The sequence below is a fragment of the Pecten maximus genome, chromosome 18 (assembly GCF_902652985.1).
Source record: "Pecten maximus chromosome 18, xPecMax1.1, whole genome shotgun sequence".
Classification (NCBI taxonomy): Eukaryota; Metazoa; Mollusca; class Bivalvia; order Pectinida; family Pectinidae; genus Pecten; species Pecten maximus.
In genome coordinates, this window is record NC_047032.1 from 29184654 (window position 1) to 29206102 (window position 21449).

Genomic DNA, 21449 nt, shown 5'->3' on the forward strand with positions numbered 1-21449 from the left:
ATATACCTATACATTTCGCGCCATGCATTTATCCTGTTGTACGGATATGAAAATTTATTTGACAGAGGATAGAAAAAATGTTGCCTTTTGGTTAATTGTTCTTTGTTTTCAAAAACATTTCTTCTCAAAGTTTATAATCTCACAACAGTTTAAACTAATTTTCACCCCAAAGGTTCTTAAAAAATTCAGGTAAAATTATGTAAGTTATGATAATTTCCCAACAGGCATCACTTTAATGTCATTCACTGAAGGAAAACGAAGTTTAAGTGAGAGATGAAAACACGAGTGATTAACAAACTTATGATTTTAATAACATTTGTAAGATGGAAATGAAATTATAGCTTCATAAGCTACATGGAATTGTACACATGTTTTATTCTTTGTGTAGAAAATTGTACTTATATATCAAGTACACAACTTTTGCTATTAGTATTTAGTTTCCCATACACAAGCAGACATTTGGTGTTGTCATGGAAACTGATTATGTTATGATGTTACCATAGTGATGGGAAATCAAAATTCAACACAATATTTTAAGAATACAACTTTTTTTTTCACTTTCCTTTTTTCTTTTTCTTTTTTTTAATTTTTTCTCTTGATTTAATGAATATTTGTTTCCAAATATTGTAATTATACTGTAGTTAATATATGAGCCAAAGCCTTGTCTGGATTTTATGTGATTATCTTGTATAAATCAATATCAATAAAAAAATAATCATTTTTAGTTATTAAATCCTGGTGAAGCATCATTGATTCATATGATACACAATTGTTTTCTTTTAATGATTTTTTTCTGAAAACGTGAACTTAAAATAACACTTATGGATATCTACATTGTGTTGGGAGTGTAGCTACATAGGTATATCAATGTATATTGCAACACAGAAACAATTATGAATGTATTCTCTCATGAAAGCATGAAAATGCCATTCTGAAAATGGCAAATATTTTCTGAAAAATGTAATGTAAATTAAATGCTGTCAAACTGAAATGAAGGTTACATTATTGATTTTCATTAAACTGATAACCTAGTAATAATTTTCAACCACCAGCAATAATAACGCATGGCAGCTCCATGGATATTGATATACAGAATGCATTTGCTTAATTGAAAGAGCTTTAACATTCTCACAAAGATTAAACACATTTTTTAACTGATTATCTAGTAAATGACATTTTTATAATTTTAAGTTTCTATCACCAGTAAATTTGCTTTGTAAAATATCAACAATACATAAAACATTTTTCTAAAAAAAAATGTAAAATTACTGTATTTTTGTATTTCATTTTAGTATTGCCATATATCAGAACATTTGTTATGGTATCTATTTGTTTTCCTGTATGCTTTTACCCAATAACATTTACATAAATTGAAATTCAAATATTTAACAATTGAAGAAAAAAAACTTAACATAATACTGGTCATATATTAATATTTGTATATATAATAAATTAACAAAAAAACATCAACACAACCCTATGATTTAAACAAAGGCTACAGTAAATTGTCACAGTAACACAGAGTTAGGAAAGCTTACATCAGCTACTTTGTCACGCAGCACCATATACTCATGAAGCAATTAAATATCTCAAACTTTTCCAATGGATAATTATACTATAACCACTCTCGGGGCACTTAAAATGTAAATCTGATAAAATAGCTGGGACCAACGGATGCCCAACTCTTAGCCAATATTTTACTGTACCATATATATCTCAAAATAAGCGCCCCTCCCGTAGTGTAAAATGAAGAATCATGTTTATCCTCAAATAAGCCAGCTCTCCCCTATTGTTTTACAATATGGCTAGTACCATATCTATCCTCCAATAAGTCCTCTCCCAAGGTTTGAAGTTAATAAAATCATATCTATCCTCCAATAAGCCCCCAACACCCCTTGCTTCCTGTATGAATGTTTATCTCTGCTGAAAAACAGGACAAAAATATACCACAGATACCCAGTGACCCACCCCTATGATATACCTAATATAGACAGATACCCAGTGACCCACCCCTATGATATACCTAATAGACAGATACCCAGTGACCCACCCCTATGATATACCTAATATAGACAGATACCCAGTGACCCACCCCTATGATATACCTAATAGACAGATACCCAGTGACCCACCCCTATGATATACCTAATATAGACAGATACCCAGTGACCCACCCCTATGATATACCCAATAGACAGATACCCAGTGACCCACCCCTATGATATACCTAATATAGACAGATACCCAGTGACCCACCCCTATGATATACCTAATATAGACAGATACCCAGTGACCCACCCCTATGATATACCTAATATAGACATATACCCAGTGACCCACCCCTATGATATACCTAATATAGACAGATACCCAGTGACCCACCCCTATGATATACCTAATATAGACAGATACCCAGTGACCCACCCCTATGATATACCTAATATAGACAGATACCCAGTGACCCACCCCTATGATATACCTAATATAGACAGATACCCAGTGACCCACCCCTATGATATACCTAATATAGACAGATACCCAGTGACCCACCCCTATGATATACCCAATAGACAGATACCCAGTGACCCACTCCTATGATATACCCAATAGACAGATACCCAGTGACCCACTCCTATGATATACCTAATATAGACAGATACCCAGTGACCCACCCCTATGATATACCCAATATAGACAGATACCCAGTGACCCACCCCTATGATATACCCAATATAGACAGATACCCAGTGACCCACTCCTATGATATACCTAATATAGACAGATACCCAGTGACCCACCCCTATGATATACCCAATAGACAGATACCCAGTGACCCACTCCTATGATATACCCAATAGACAGATACCCAGTGACCCACTCCTATGATATACCCAATATAGACAGATACCCAGTGACCCACTCCTATGATATACCCAATATAGACAGATACCCAGTGACCCACCCCTATGATATACCCAATATAGACAGATACCCAGTGACCCACCCCTATGATATACCCAATAGACAGATACCCAGTGACCCACCCCTATGATATACCTAATATAGACAGATACCCAGTGACCCACCCCTATGATATACCCAATAGACAGATACCCAGTGACCCACCCCTATGATATACCTAATATAGACAGATACCCAGTGACCCACCCCTATGATATACCCAATATAGACAGATACCCAGTGACCCACCCCTATGATATACCCAATAGACAGATACCCAGTGACCCACCCCTATGATATACCTAATATAGACAGATACCCAGTGACCCACCCCTATGATATACCCAATAGACAGATACCCAGTGACCCACCCCTATGATATACCTAATATAGACAGATACCCAGTGACCCACCCCTATGATATACCTAATATAGACAGATACCCAGTGACCCACCCCTATGATATACCTAATATAGACAGATACCCAGTGACCCACCCCTATGATATACCTATATAGACAGATACCCAGTGACCCACCCCTATGATATACCTAATAGACAGATACCCAGTGACCCACCCCTATGATATACCTAATAGACAGATACCCAGTGACCCACCCCTATGATATACCTAATATAGACAGATACCCAGTGACCCACCCCTATGATATACCTAATATAGACAGATACCCAGTGACCCACCCCTATGATATACCTAATATAGACAGATACCCAGTGACCCACCCCTATGATATACCTAATATAGACAGATACCCAGTGACCCACCCCTATGATATACCTAATATAGACAGATACCCAGTGACCCACCCCTATGATATACCTAATATAGACAGATACCCAGTGACCCACCCCTATGATATACCTAATATAGACAGATACCCAGTAACCCTACCCTATGATATTATAGAGTTATGCTGATAAACCTGACTTTACTCTATACCTTGTATAGAAATACTATTTCCACACCCTGTTTCTCATCATCAATATAAGGCATTATGAAACTTGTTGTGTACCCTGTGTGGAACCTGTCCCATGACAGTATTTTCCCAATAACTACAAGGCCTTATGACATCTATTCATGCTGATATTTCAGGTTTTGTATTAATCACCATGTTAACCCCTTAATTGTTATAACAATTACAACCAGAGGTATCCTATCAGACAGAGCCTGATGGGACTAAAGACTTGCCCACTATCAATTGTGTTCACTTGCAAACAGACAGCAGTGGTACCTATCAGTGCTCTTTATCATAGTGCCCCCTCACAGATAACAATGCCCCCATCAGACAACAATGCCCCCTCACATATATATTGGTGCCCCCTATTGGACAATACTATCCCCTATTGGACAACAAGGCCCCATGTCAGATAACCATACCCCCTGTCAGACATGTTGGCCATACAAGCAGCCCTGGCTGTCAACAGTCTGCCGACAACACTGCCACACGTAGGACACGCGTGTGAGACGCCCCTTACTGGTGTACTCCTCCACCCGTTCCTTACTACGTGGGTGGTAACAGCAAGCCTTCTTGTGGTTATCATTAAGTGTAAATAGTTTCTGACAACGCAAACATTTACTGACTTTCTGCCCACCTTTTGTTTTAGTTGTTTTCTTTGCTCTCATTTCATCCAGGGATCTCACCAGAGATCGGAAGGTAAACGATTTTGAGGATTGCTGTGAGGCTTGCATTTTTGGCATAGGTCGTTCCTTCATAGATATTGTCCGCTCTGCACCTAGACTGACAGGGCTGACTGCTCGTCGCCGCCATTTTATACGTACAGGCGGATCATTCAAGTCAAGAGATTTGGAGTCCGAAATACCAGATAAATCTGAGACTTGGAACCGATTCATTCGTTCTGAGATTGATCTGTTTGTCTTCTCCATGAAGGAATTTTGTAGAGAACTAGTTTTCTCAATAAATGAGCTCTGCTGAGAATTTGTTTTCTTATCACTAAGGGAACTTTGCGTGTAAGCCAGTTTTGTCGGGGGTACGGCTTTCAGGGTAGGTAACTCTCCAGTAGGACTCCGAGTACGCATCAATGGTTTTAGTTTGAAGTTTGAATTTTTGGTCATTGTCTGCTTACTTGTTGGATTTGGTTTTGAAGAAGTTTTTGCATTTTTATGGAAATGATCGATCTGTGAGAGAGCATCTTGGAGAGAACTCTCCAGTCTTTTTGCACTTGATTGAAGTTTTAACAGTTTCTCTTCTGTGATTTGAATGCCGTTGCCATCGCCTTTAACTACTGCTGACTGTGTTGGCGATGACATTCTGTCTTTAACAGCTGTCAGGGATGCTTCCTCCAGCTCCTCTACTTGCACAGCCTGCAGTATCATCTGCAGTTTCTTGTGGTCCTCCTGTAACTTGCTGAGCTGTTTCTTGTGACGGTTCAATTCAGACATTAGCTGTGTATTTTCGCGCTCCACTTTAATCAAGTGTTCTTCCCTTTCCTTTTGTGATTGATTGTTTTGGAACTCCAACTTTTGCAGATGCAAACTTAACATACTAAACACTGTCTGCCCATCAATATCTGACTCACTCAGTTTGAGTAACTGTAGACATCGTAATCGGTCATCAACTAAAGTGTTGATCAGTTCGGCTAGACATTCAATATACAGAGGCAGAGCCCGCTTCGTCTCCTCCTGTGAAATTTTCACCAGGAGGTCTTCGTCCATGTTGCAACATTCGGCAATCAGTCTCAGCTGATTGGTGCATTCTTGTATGACGTTGTGGATCTTTAATGTCTCTCGTCGATGTGTTTCTATTTCCTGCATAGCCATACGTATCTTGTAAGCCCATCCTTCACGTTCTTTTTGGATCTGTGTTCCGAGCCAGCGAGAAACCTCCACAATGCTCTCATGCAATGTTTTCCCACTTAGGTTATGTGATTCATCCTCCAGAAAAGTTGAAACTGCTGACTGGATGTCATCATCCGTTCGCAAGTCTGACCAGTGCTTGGATGTGGCTACTGGGTTCATGTGATGTATTTTGGCCATCTCCATAAAAAATGAAATTTCTTAAAATCCTTGCTGTCAGTTTTGGTTACAACAGCTAATCATTCGTTTGTTTGGGGAAGGTCGGCTGAATCATCTCCTGAAAAATATGAAAACTTTTTATTATTTTAAAGTTAATATTTGTGTGTATAGTTAAATTGTTGTCATGGTGATCTATCATATAAATAAAACCCCGAAACGTCAAGTTAATTAATTGTGACTAATCAATGAAAATTGATTTATTTCTGGACAATTACATATTACCCTGCAAGTTCAAGCAAACAGATCATGCTCAAACCGCACACACTGGTTTCTTATTCAGACGGCTTGTTTGGGATTTCTTTTTGGGTCAAATGGCAAAGGTCAAGGTCACATGTAGTTTCTATCTATTGAAAATGGTTTCCGGACAATGACTCATTTAAATGGACATATCGAACGCAAACTCAAAGACCACTTCCTTATTAGGACTGCTTGTTTGTGATTTCTTTCAGGTCAAAAGGGCAAAGAACCTAGTGGGGAATTCGTATCCTTCAGTGATACCTTGTTTAGGATGTTTGTACTGGTTATATACTGTCATGAATTAATCAGGACGACCTGCAAAATGCAGGTATGTTGTCTACATCATGGTAACAAGTCTAGCTCTGGCAAACCTTGTCAGCTTCACCAATCACAATCAGAACTTGCTTTTCATCTTGAGTAACAACTTCTGTGTTCTAAATCATAATTATATAGTTGAATGAGAAATATAAAGCATGATTTTATACCTATAACCATCTACTAGATATATGTATTTTCACCTTTTTTAAACCAGCCTATTGAATACCTTGAAAAGTGTTTCAGCATGGAATGTTGACATGGGATACATGTAGGTACAGACACATATATATTATTCCATAATATTCTTTAATGACATGCAGAGCAAGTATAAAAAGGTTTGTTCTAGAGATAGCTGTACATACAGGTAAAGCGTGTGCATTAATACCATACATCGACTTTACATGTTACTCTATTTAGTCATCCAACATTCACCTGAACTTAATTACGAGTAGGTTATGTATTCTCTCAGTTTAAAAGGAAATGCAGACAGAATCAATAATTCAGGAAACACCAAGGTTTATAGAGCAATGTCTGTGGTATATACATTTGTCATGTATTAAAATATGGTATCTCAACGAATCACGACTCCAGTTAGCTAGACCTGTTGGAATCACGACTCCAGTTAGCTAGACCTGTTGGAATCACGACTCCAGTTAGGTAGACCTGTTGGAATCACGACTCCAGTTAGCTAGACCTGTTGGAATCACGACTCCAGTTAGCTAGACCTGTTGGAATCACGACTCCAGTTAGCTAGACCTGTTGGAATCACGACTCCAGTTAGCTAGACCTGTTGGAACCACCTATTATCGTATTTAGCCCTCCCTTTATGTGGAAGTTTAGATGTTTGGCAAAACTCTGGTTGATATTTGTAAACCAATTTTAGCTTACTAGTTTAAATTAGTGACTCTGCATAAATAAAAGGGGGAAGGGGCTATTTATTGGCAAGGGCAGATAAGCCACCGTGAAATGACTACAGGTAACCTAGTGGAGTTTGTTTGTTTTTTGTTTTTTGTTTAACGTCCTATTAACAGCCAGGGTCATTTAAGGACGTGCCAGGTTTGGAGGTGGAGGAAAGCCGGAGTACCCGGAGAAAAACCACCGGCCTACGGTCAGTACCTGGCAACTGCGCCCCACGTAGGTTTCGAACTCGCAACCCAGTGGTGGAGGGCTAGTGTTAAAGTGTCGGGACACCTTAACCACTCGGCCACCGCGGCCCCTAACTTAGTGGAAGTTCTACCACTAATATAATAAGGCTTCAAGAAAAAACTCATCAGCTTGAGTTGAACACATAAACAAACCACACCGAAATTCCAAAATAAAATACTAAAACTTGAACATGAGAAATAATCAATAAACTTCAAAAGTCTGTTTTTTCACGAGTTATTCCTGGACCTGTTTTTTCACAAGTTATTCCTCGACCAAAAGTTGTCTTTATTGGTTTGGAATTGATTCAATCAATAAAAATGGTTTGTACTCTCAGAGTTGTAAAAGTAAATATTAAACCAGGGATATTTCATTAAGTACTATTCAATAGAATGTTTAACAGGGCTTTGATAGAACTCATATGAAAATGAAGTGTTTGTATTAGCCCTCGATAACTACTAATAATTGAAGATCAGGATATTTATACAATATATATATATAGGCCTATATACCTCAAGCTAGCATTAGAAATGATTTTACCATTAATGGTGACTGTGGTGACTCGGACATGACCATAAGTCATCATTCTGCTCTTCATGCAGGCCTATTGTGTATCTAGAGAGTTTGTCAGTTCAATGTTAACATCTGTTATTTTTACATGGCCAGTCAAAATAATATATACATTAAGGTCTTTTTTGCACCAAGCCAACATTTTCAAGGTGGTTGGGACAAGGTCCTGATCAGATTGTTGTTCTCTGAAACTGCATGGTCAACATTTCATTATGACATGATGGAAAGTTGTTTGGAATTAAAGAAGGTAAATTTACCCAAACTGGTCAAGGTTTAATTATGAAGATTCAGACATAATGCGTCCTGGATGAAAATTTTTCGGTATTGTGGAAAAATCTCATGTGGTCCCCCACTATAAAATGAGGTGACTTACAGTGTTGGTGATGTCCCCCCGGTCCCCCCATCCCCCCTCTATAAAATGAGGTGACTTACAGTGTTGGGGATGTCCGCCCAATCCTGTCATATCTCAATTCAATGTAAACTTTTAGCAGCTTCAGTCTTTCACAAATTTGGGTCAAGAATGAGTATACTTTGGACATTGTTGTTTTTAAGGTTCCAAGGCAAAAGTCACACTTGCTATTTATAGAAAATCTACTGATTCAATTAAACATTAAGCAAGTTATTAACATATGCTAACTAGTATGAGTTATTGTATTCATACCCTAGCTATTATTATCTTTTCAAACACCAAATATTTGAACAATTACTTTAAATCCAGAGGCCTAACTTTATGGATGACAAAATAGAAATAGCAAAATTAAAACCTCCAGTACTCGTGTATATATAAGATTATAAAGTAGCTGAGAAGGCCTGTTGATTTACATTATGTTGTATACTTCACACCTAAGTGTACATAGACTTTACTGGTCGTTTGTCTGATGAATGTTGTATACTTCACACCTAAGTGTACATAACATAGACTTTACTGGTCGTTTGTCTGATGAAGGTGATAGAGTGTAGTTGTCACCAAAATGTCACACATCAAGATTTAATATTGATTTCAATGTACGAAAATCTATCCCCGAAATTTATTTGCATTTGATAAATATGTGTTTAGAGTTTGCATGAGAAAAGGAAAATAGTAAGTTGTGTTGATGTAAAGCTCGGCGATTAAAAATTGAACTGCTGTACAGGTTTGATACAGAAATCTTAACAGATGTAAAATACCACCTACATGATAATCAATGTATTGACAACAGAATGAAATCAGCCTACAATATGTCTCCACACACTAGAGGTAGACACAGGACTGGCATTACTCCAATTAAAAACTTACAATACCAGGGGCTGCAAGGTTTTCTTACCAGGTTCATATGAAACAGGGTCTCAAAGACCTAAAAATATAGGACTTGATTGATTTCAATAACGAGAGGATAAATATTTACATGTCTTTAATTTGATTCAAGTCTAACGGTATTTGTGTTTGATGTGTGATAGTTTACATTGTGTTTAAGACAAGCAGCCTATTGACAATAATGTATCAATGTATTGTTGGTGTGTGATAGTTACATTAATGTGTTTAAGACAAGCAGCCTATTGACAATAATGTATCAATGTATTGTTGGTGTGTGATAGTTACATTAATGTGTTTAAGACAAGCAGCCTATCGACAATAATGTATCAATGTATTGTTGGTGTGTGATAGTTACATTAATGTGTTTAAGACAAGCAGCCTATCGACAATAATGTATCAATGTGTTGTTGGTGTGTGATAGTTACATTAATGTGTTTAAGACAAGCAACCTTATATATATTGACAATAATGTATCAATGTGTTGTTGGTGTGTGATAGTTACATTAATGTGTTTAAGACAAGCAACCTTATATATATTGACAATAATGTATCAATGTGTTGTTGGTGTGTGATAGTTACATTAATGTGTTTAAGACAAGCAACCTTATATATATTGACAATAATGTATCAATGTGTTGTTGGTGTGTGATAGTTACATTAATGTGTTTAAGACAAGCAACCTTATATATATTGACAATAATGTATCAATGTGTTGTTGGTGTGTGATAGTTACATTAATGTGTTTAAGACAAGCAGCCTTATATATATTGACAATAATGTATCAATGTGTTGTTGGTGTGTGATAGTTACATTAATGTGTTTAAGACAAGCAGCCTTATATATATTGACAATAATGTATCAATGTGTTGTTGGTGTGTGATAGTTACATTAATGTGTTTAAGACAAGCAACCTTATATATATTGACAATAATGTATCAATGTATTGTTGGTGTGTGATAGTTACATTAATGTGTTTAAGACAAGCAGCCTTATATATTGACAATAATGTATCAATGTATTGTTGGTGTGTGATAGTTACATTAATGTGTTTAAGACAAGCAGCCTATCGACAATAATGTATCAATGTATTGTTGGTGTGTGATAGTTAGATTATGTTTAAGACCAGCAGCCTATTGACAATAATGTATCAATGTATTGTTGGTGTGTGATAGTTACATTAATGTGTTTAAGACCAGCAGCCTTATATATATTGACAATAATGTATCAATGTATTGTTGGTGTGTGATAGTTACATTAATGTGTTTAAGACAAGCAGCCTTATATATATTGACAATAATGTATCAATGTGTTGTTGGTGTGTGATAGTTACATTAATGTGTTTAAGACAAGCAGCCTTATATATATTGACAATAATGTATCAATGTGTTGTTGGTGTGTGATAGTTACATTAATGTGTTTAAGACAAGCAGCCTTATATATATTGACAATAATGTATCAATGTGTTGTTGGTGTGTGATAGTTACATTAATGTGTTTAAGACAAGCAGCCTTATATATATTGACAATAATGTATCAATGTGTTGTTGATGTGTGATAGTTACATTAATGTGTTTAAGACCAGCAGCCTATCGACAATAATGTATCAATGTATTGTTGGTGTGTGATAGTTACATTGTGTTTAAGACCAGCAGCCTTATATATATTGACAATAATGTATCAATGTGTTGTTGGTGTGTGATACATTAATGTGTTTAAGACAAGCAGCCTTATATATATTGACAATAATGTATCAATGTGTTGTTGGTGTGTGATAGTTACATTAATGTGTTTAAGACAAGCAGCCTTATATATATTGACAATAATGTATCAATGTGTTGTTGATGTGTGATAGTTACATTAATGTGTTTAAGACCAGCAGCCTTATATATATTGACAATAATGTATCAATGTGTTGTTGGTGTGTGATAGTTACATTAATGTGTTTAAGACCAGCAGCCTTATATATATTGACAATAATGTATCAATGTGTTGTTGGTGTGTGATACATTAATGTGTTTAAGACAAGCAGCCTTATATATATTGACAATAATGTATCAATGTGTTGTTGGTGTGTGATAGTTACATTAATGTGTTTAAGACCAGCAGCCTTATATATATTGACAATAATGTATCAATGTGTTGTTGGTGTGTGATAGTTACATTATGTTTAAGACCAGCAGCCTTATATATATTGACAATAATGTATCAATGTGTTGTTGATGTGTGATAGTTACATTAATGTGTTTAAGACCAGCAACCTTATATATATTGACAATAATGTATCAATGTGTTGTTGATGTGTGATAGTTACATTAATGTGTTTAAGACCAGCAACCTTATATATATTGACAATAATGTATCAATGTGTTGTTGGTGTGTGATACATTAATGTGTTTAAGACAAGCAACCTTATATATATTGACAATAATGTATCAATGTGTTGTTGGTGTGTGATAGTTACATTAATGTGTTTAAGACAAGCAACCTTATATATATTGACAATAATGTATCAATGTGTTGTTGGTGTGTGATAGTTACATTAATGTGTTTAAGACAAGCAGCCTTATATATATTGACAATAATGTATCAATGTGTTGTTGGTGTGTGATAGTTACATTAATGTGTTTAAGACAAGCAGCCTTATATATATTGACAATAATGTATCAATGTGTTGTTGGTGTGTGATAGTTACATTAATGTGTTTAAGACAAGCAACCTTATATATATTGACAATAATGTATCAATGTGTTGTTGGTGTGTGATAGTTACATTAATGTGTTTAAGACAAGCAACCTTATATATATTGACAATAATGTATCAATGTGTTGTTGGTGTGTGATAGTTACATTATGTTTAAGACCAGCAGCCTTATATATATTGACAATAATGTATCAATGTGTTGTTGGTGTGTGATAGTTACATTAATGTGTTTAAGACAAGCAGCCTTATATATATTGACAATAATGTATCAATGTGTTGTTGGTGTGTGATAGTTACATTAATGTGTTTAAGACAAGCAACCTTATATATATTGACAATAATGTATCAATGTATTGTTGGTGTGACTTTCACATAACTTGTGTGTTTTGATAAAAGAAATGCAATTTGTCTCCAATTTATGTTGGATGAAATTATTTCTCAAGTTTACAGGTGTAAGATGATCAGAGTGTCATGTTCAGGCTTTATAAGCCATATGGTGTACAGCTTTTTGTTAATGTTTTTCCTAATTTTAAATTTCACTTTTTATTTCTCTTCATGTCATTTTATCACAAATCTGTTAACTCTTTCCGTACTCACGACGACTACAGACGTCACAAAAATGTGCTCTTGTATCCTTCATGACGACTACACACGTCACAATTAACATGCCTTCCATCCTTTGTGACGACTCAAATCGTCGTAAAACATCGCGAAAGATGTTGATATTACTTGCTGGTTTAGCATAGTCATACGAAGGAATTGACACGGAAATGATGTTTTTAAGAAATAAAAAGCAATGTAAATATTGTATTGATGGTATATTTTACGTACCAGAAGCATAATTCATTCGTTAAGATTGTCTATTTCAAAGAATTCCGCCGGTTCATGCCGAGCTGTTTACATAGCTACAAAATGGCGGCCTCAAATTTACTTTCGTTTTCTGCGAGATTGTTGAGGTGTTAAACACAATAAAATAATTAAAAACGATAATATATATATAATTGAGTAACGTTTATCATCAAAATAAGTAAGAAATACGTAAAATATTTTTACACACCGAAAAACGATGTTTTGGCTGCATGATTTCTTGCACATGTGTGACACATGTGCCGATTAACATGTCATTTCCCGCAATTCTGCCTGGTGATTTCGCCGTATTTTAAAGGAAAAATTGGGTAAAAGAGTTTCCGTACTCAGTACTTGTTCCATATGATAAACTTCATTTAATATTAAGCATTATACAACAGTAAAAGATCAGTAAAAGATCGTTTTATCGACGTCTGATGTGATAGCCATATGCTCCAATACACAAAGGACCTACCCAGCATTCACTTCCGGTAGCGACCGCGAAATTTGAATGAGTACGTAAAGAGTTAATATCACATTTCACTCAGTATTATATTTCTGTTAATATCGCAGTTCACTCTGTATTATATTTCTGTAAATATCACATTTCACTCTGTATCACATTTCTGTTAATATCACATATTTCACTCTGTATTATATTTCTGTTAATGTCACATTTCACTCTGTATCACATTTCTGTTAATATCACATTTCACTCTGTATTAAATTTCTGTTAATATCACATTTCACTGTATTATATTTCTATTAATATCACATATCACTCTATTACATTTCTGTTAATATCACATTTCTGTTAATATCACATTTCACTTTTTATTACATTTCTGTTAAATGTTTAATAATAAACCTAATAGATCTTCATGTCTATAAAACATTATTTTCAGCCCCTGAATGCCAATTTCTCGTCATCAATCATTTCAGTTGAGAAAATTCCACTATATAAAACACTTGAGACAAATGTTCTGTATATATATGTTTATAGATTTAAATCTGTTCCAATGTAAACATTGTAGTGGTACACACCCTAAAAATGACGTTAAAATATTTCTAAACTACTATACTAGTTGGACCTAAGATTGCAACAGCATTTAGATTTAATAAATATCAAGAGGTCACAAATTATAATGTAATCACAATGTCTTTTATTTGTATATTAATTTAATGAATTGACTTGGCTTCAAATTTGCTGTATGCTGTAATAAAACAATGTTTGAACGGTACCAATACTTGTGGATAGGGCATGGTCAGATTACGGCGTACCTGTGATTGTGGCGTACCTGTGATTGTGTCGTACCGGTGATTGTGTCGTACCTGTGCCTTGGGATGTGACAGGGTGTAATTTACCTGTCAGGCGAGTGTTTATTGTTTAATAAGACAAAAGGCAGCTACCTGATCAACTCTGACATCTGATTGACACGTGGTTGGTATTAGGTGTAGGTACCGTTTAACATAGCATATCTATGTAAAATCATCAATAAATTGTAGCATATTTATCATGTGATAAAAACATGTCTGGTAATAAGCTGACCCATGGTTATAGCTGGTCACTAAAAAAATTAACATATTGTGTCATATTGTGTGTAGAATCGTTTAATTAAGCCCACCCATCATGTCATTTTGATAAAGTATAGGCATCTATATATATAAATCACCCATGCCAGCCCATCCAATGGTTAGTGCTTGTCAGTAAAAAAATTAACATATTGTGTCATATTGAGTGTAGAATTGTTTAAGTATACATATCACCATTGTCTTGTAATAAGCCCACCCATGGTTATATTGCTGGTAAAATATTAACATATCATGTCATTTTGATAAAGTGTAGGCATCTATATATACATATCACCCATGCTAGCCCATCCATGGTTATATTGCTGGTCAATACATGGCATTTCATTTTGGATAGAATCATAAGATAGTGTGTGGAGCTTTAATAAAGCAGGATTTACGTGTATCCAGCAGTAAGAACATATCTGTCAATAAGCCCAACCCTGGTTATTGCCATCATCGTTACCCTTGTGATCTGTCCTCACTCACATTAGTCGCTAATCGATCCCGTGGGGGCACCTGCATGGAAAGTCTGACCAATCAGAAATGTTATTTTATATGCTCTTTGGTTTGTTTAACTAGACGACAGATACACAAAGCATGCGGGCACATGGACGCGACCATCTTGGAATGTCGACAAAGGGTTAATGCTGGTCAGTAAGAATTGCAATTTCATTGTCCTGCAATCGGCCCTCAAGTCCAAGATTTTATGAGTTGATATCTTGGTTTATTGCTTTGGTTTGGTTTATTTAGTTTAACATCCTTATTAATAGCCAGGGTCATTTAAGGACGTGCCAGGTTTTGGAGGTGGAGGAAAGCCGGAGTACCCGGAGAAAAACCACTGGCCTACGGTCAGTACCTGGCAACTGCCCTCCGTAGGTTTTGAACTCGTAACCCAGAGGTGGAGGGCTAGTGATAAAGTGTCGGGACACATTAACCACTCGGCCACCATGGCCCCCTCTTGGTTTATTGTAGGATACAGAGCAATACCAGGAAGATATCGATATACTCTGTTTTTTATTGAAAATAAAGTGTAATTTGGATCAGAGATGTGAGAGACAGGACATTTAATCCCATGATGGTATGCTTTTTAAAAAATAATCATGATATGAATATCATTCCTTTTAGGCAAATATATTGCACATTGAAAATAAAGCATTCAGGCTATAATGTATATTATAAATCATGATCAGTCAATATAAATGTTAAACTATTAGTTTTTGGCATTTTTCATAGTCGAAGTCCTGTAATGATTTGATAAACCAGTTTTACATAAATTCAATAAGTTATGGTGTTTATCAGCTCTGTAATTCATTTAAAGTATCCTATATCGCTGACACATGGGGGGACATACTCAAACGGCTAACTCCTACAAGAACAGTATCTAATCATTGGATATTACCTAGCCAATAGTTTTCCTCCTTGTAGATCAATACCTGGTCATGATTTGAGGAGTTATCTAGTTATTAGCTGTCACAATTATTATACCCCTGTACAACTAATCAATATAGAGAGAATTGGGATAATTTTGTCAGTAAGACTAAATCTATAGCAATGGACAGAGTCGTGTAGGTGGTAAACTAGTAACTAACTAAAGCCGACAGACCACTACAATGGGTGGAGTCATGTAGGGAGTAAAACAGTAACTAACTAAAGCCGACAGAACCCTGACTTAATAGTCTGGGACAAAAAGGTGGTAAACCAGTAACTGACTAAAGCCGACAGAACACTCAGACTATATAGTCCGGAAAAAAACCAAGCACTTTGAGGAGTCTTGTAGGTGGTAAACCAGTAACTGACTAAAGCGGAGTCAGAACACTTGACTATTATTACTGCATGGTGAGATGAAACCCAGCAATGGACGGAGTCATGTAGATGGTAAATCAGAGTCAGAACACTTGACTATAATCAGTGAAAGTAACCCAGCAATGGGCGGAGTCATTTAGGTGGTAAATCAGTCAGAACACTTGACTATACATGTATATTCACTTGTGAGACAAAACCCAGCAATGGGCGGAGTCATGTAGATGGTAAATCAGAGTCAGAACACTTGACTATAATCAGTGAAAGTAACCCAGCAATGGGCGGAGTCATTTAGGTGGTAAATCAGTCAGAACACTTGACTATACATGTATATTCACTTGTGAGACAAAACCCAGCAATGGGCGGAGTCATGTAGATGGTAAATCAGAGTCAGAACACTTGACTATAATCAGTGAAAGTAACCCAGCAATGGATGGAGTCATGTAGGTGGTAAATCAGTCAAAACACAGAAATGTTAAACTTTTTCAAAAGTAGCTATTTCAGTATTTTGAGATTCAGATACTTGTACTTTGCTAAGATTGTGTTAATATATATATATATATATATATAGGTCCGTATTTCTTAAACTGAGGGAAATTCTTAACTTAGAGAAATTCCTTAAATCAGGGAAATTACTTAACATAGATTTTTCCATGGGAAATCATTACAGAATTAAGGAAATTTTTTTTTTTTTTTTTTTTTAAATCTTCTCCCCTAAACCAAAAAACGCTTTAATTCAGTATTGAAAAAGTTTGAATCAATTTTAAGGAATTTCCTTATACGTGAATGAATGATATTTTGATACCTCGGGATTGGTATCACATTCCTCTATCTCCCTGTTAACTAATAACTCATAGGTGATATATTGGTATCTCCAGGAGTTGACAAGGCATTTTAAAAGTATTAAGTCAATTTATAGGTAAACAAAGCCAGCTTATTGCCATGTTTACATTATGTGTATAGGTGTATACCAAACAATTTATCAAATTGCCAAATAAATGAATAAATGATCTTTAAATTTTAAGCATGTATTAAACCATCAGAATTCAACCTAACAAAAAGAGTCTTTTTAAGTGATATATGAGACAAGAAATACATGGGGTTTTGGTTTTTTTTTTTCCATTAAATATTTTAGTGGTCAATATATTACAAAAAGTAATAAATGATCTTCAATGGATTAACTATTGTTGCTGATAAGATTATACTACTGGCTCCTTGAGCACCATAGCCACAGGGCTTACAGATTACCTTTTTATTCCCTAAACAGCATGCAGTATTAATTAGTAAAAGTGAAGTTTTGTTGGGGGGGGGGGGGGGGGGATGTTAGTTCACTAGCATATTACATATCATTTTTTTTCATTACTATTTCTCCTTCCCAGAGTATTGGTGCTGTTGATCAATCCAAGTGAAGGCTATTGTAAGGAAATTGAAAGGCTTCCTTGGAACTAAAGAACCTGGGTTGTAGTTTGTCTGGGGGTGAAGACTTTGTGAAGTTGGGAGTAGTGTATTATAACATTAGGTCTGAGCTATTATCAAGGATAGATGATTAACATGAATCAAATTAACTACCTTGGTATACATTCAAATGAGCTGACCATCCCCTGGTGCAAAAATTCAGTATCAAAGTTTGGGGTCATGAGCTGATAATTTGTGTCAACAAGTTTTAGCATACTAATTTTAAAACTGATGAAGAAGGGGGCTTATTTGTGGTCAGGGGCTTATTTGTGGATACATACAGTATAACAGAGAAACACTTACATAAATCCTCATGTACTTCCTTTTATGATAATATCTACCATTAACACCCTAATGTGTTGGCACTATCTTTCCAATGAATTTTAAATCAGCTTTCACTGATAGACTGCCAAATGAAAACTGGATTTGAACATCTCATTGCATGAGTCCACACTTTTCAAATCAAACCATGCAGGTTCAAACTCCAGTGAAACCTGCAATCTCTTTGGGAGAATTTCTCTCAGATATTATTAGCTCAATTGGTAGAACAGCAGACCAGCAAGCCAAGGGTTGCAGGTTTGATCCCCGATGGAGCTCTATAGGCACAATACTTAAGCAAGCAAGTTTGGCTTGTTTTACTGTTCTAGACTGGGTTTACAGAGGTATGTGGTACAAACTAGGTCTCATACAAGACCTAATCAACTGGATCAGTAGACAGAGATACTTGATGAACAAATTGGGCAGGTGCAAGACACGGGTGAAAGTATTAGGTGTATGATATACAGGTGTGTAACGAGGTTAAATAATCAATAAGATTTCCCCATGGTCAGCGCTGTACCACCTAGTGTAGACACATCTGCCAATGTCTCTAATTAGTGAAAGGCTAACCAGGTATACACTGTACCTGTCAGCTAATTAAGTCAAAGTAAAATTTATTTTTAAACTGATCTTTTGTCTTTTTTTTTTCAATAAGAAAACTACAATAAGAAAGTCTGACAATAGGAAAAAGTAACTTGTCTTTTAAGTTGAGTAAATGTTCCCAAAAAGAAAATCAATATACTGATTTCTTTCATTTATATAAAAATGTTACTACAAAAATAAAGGTAAGCTTCTTAAGGCTGTGGATTATTACATTCAGAAAAATCTGCAGTAATTATATTTTAATTTTCAATATTTAAACTAAAAATTGAAATGGTATAGATATTGAAAATTGGATATTAAAAACCAATGAAATAATTACAATGAAAATAATTGATATTTTGCAGAATGAAAAAATATCAACTGATCATGAAAAGTAAAATTCTCATTAGCGTTATATCTAAACAGAATTAGCAATATTATAGATTAAACCTTTGTATCACTGTTTTACCATCAAACCTTCAAATCTGTTACAAGATTTGTACAGAGTCCTCATTTGTCAGTGCAGGGGCATCCAATTATTACATCCCGGATTTATATCCTGTACAATTGTTTAAATTCCGAAAGTCGAAAGTAGCCTGGTATCGGAGCCATCGATGTGATCAGCACTGATAAAGACCTATTGAGGATTTAAAGGTCGGGATACCAATGACAGACAGCCGACAAACGCTACCTTAAGTAGCAATATACACAGGGGATCTGTGTACTTTTTGTCCTGCTGTAAATGTCCTCAAAATTTGAAGGTGTTAAAAATTTGTTTATCTGATTTATGTATGATAATTTGAGGGTATAACAATCTTTATTGAAACACTAGACAGACACAAACATTTCTATAAAGTTTAATATATACTTTCAATTAATGAATCAATAAATGAGTTTTTAGTGATTTTAATGTATAGTCAAAAAAGTAAAAAAAAAAAAAAGCAAAAAAAACTTTAAAACCCTGTTGAGAATAAAAGATAAATTAAAAATAATAGGAAAACTGTAGTAAAACTGACATATTTCTGACCAGTGGTAAATGAAGACTATGAATTAATAAATATATTTATAAAAGCTAGGGTTTCTCTTTTGACCATCCTTGTATACTATACACAGTTAATTAACGCTATCCATGAATATCTATAGGTGTGTTATTTTAGAAATCAAATTAGAACAGACTCTATTACAATGTACAGTTTTTGTTGATCAAATTTGTGGAAATTTACTACACATAGACAAAATAGTAAAGTGTCGGTGAGCTCTGAATTCTGGTCTTTAACTGTATGTTGAATATCTATCATTTTACACGAAGCCACTGTTCCTCGGTAGATTTCAAAAACAAGCCAATATATAAACAGTCGATAGGATGGTAAAGTTATACACGTTTTATGTTGAACCCTATAATCGGTATTAGAATTATTGAATTTGTGCAGTCAGTTGCTGGACTAAATGATTTGAAGGGTTGATTGTAGTATTGTTTTCATACAAACATTATAAAATATGCCGCACGCAAAAGAGTCGGTCAAACATCCAAGGTAATTCAATATAGAGGCTCGGAATAGGGAAATCTCATGTTAACGGTAACGGTATTACACAACTGGCCGTTCTGTACAATTAACATATTCAGTTCTTGTCATTAATTTGTGGTTTTTGTCCTATATGAAAATAAGATAAAATAAAACAGGATATATAGACTTTATTTTACTTATAAGTGTGAGAGCTATTATTAAACATTACAATACTGTCAATAGTGATCTGTGTTGGCCGTCGGTCACCATAACACATTGATTTCTGTTTTTCAAATGTGTAGAAGTGACAAGGATTAATTAAGTGAGGTGAAGCATGGAAGTGGGGAGGGGATGTCATAATATCTTATGTTGTGTGCCTAACTCATTCTGTAATACCTGAACTCCCTCACAGGGAGGGGACATGGTCTTGTTCTGTGAGCTAGGTGACATGGTCTAGTTCTGTGAGCTAGGAGACATGGTCTAGTTCTGTGAGCTAGGAGACATGGTCTAGTTCTGTGAGCAAGGAGACATGGTCTAGTTCTGTGAGCTAGGAGACATGGTCTAGTTCTGTGAGCTAGGTGACATGGTCTAGTTCTGTGAGCAAGGAGACACGGTCTAGTTCTGTGAGCTAGGAGATATGGTCTAGTTCTGTGAGCTAGCTAGGAGACATGGTTTAGTTCTGTGAGCTAGGAGACATGGTCTAGTTCTGTGAGCTAGGCGACATGGTCTAATTCTGTGAGCTAGGAGACATGGTCTAGTTCTGTGAGCTAGGTGACATGGTCTATAGTTCTGTGAGCTAGGAGACATGGTCTAGTTTTGTGAGCCTAACTCATTCTGTAATACCTGAACTCCCTCACAGGGAGGGGACATGGTCTTGTTCTGTGAGCTAGGTGACATGGTCTAGTTCTGTGAGCTAGGAGACATGGTCTAGTTCTGTGAGCTAGGAGACATGGTCTAGTTCTGTGAGCTAGGAGACATGGTCTAGTTCTGTGAGCTAGGAGACATGGTCTAGTTCTGTGAGCTAGGAGACATGGTCTAGTTCTGTGAGCTAGGAGACATGGTCTAGTTCTGTGAGCTAGGAGACATGGTCTAGT

General features: G+C 35.7%; 1 protein-coding gene across 1 annotated transcript; it reads right to left on the bottom strand.

The window, feature by feature from the left end:
• Nucleotides 1-1816: 1816 nt before the first annotated feature.
• Nucleotides 1817-19510, bottom strand: LOC117316471. The gene is made up of 2 exons (XM_033871076.1): nt 19320-19510; nt 1817-6074 (listed from the first exon to the last, which is right to left on the bottom strand). Exon 2 carries the CDS (start codon nt 5981-5983, stop codon nt 4367-4369), a length of 1617 nt encoding a protein of 538 aa, XP_033726967.1. The 5' UTR covers nt 5984-6074; nt 19320-19510; the 3' UTR covers nt 1817-4366.
• Nucleotides 19511-21449: the final 1939 nt, after the last annotated feature.

Excerpts from the sequence above, each read along its gene's own strand:
- LOC117316471 (XM_033871076.1), bottom strand. The coding sequence starts at position 5,983 with ATGGAGATGGCCAAAATACATCACATGAACCCAGTAGCCACATCCAAG.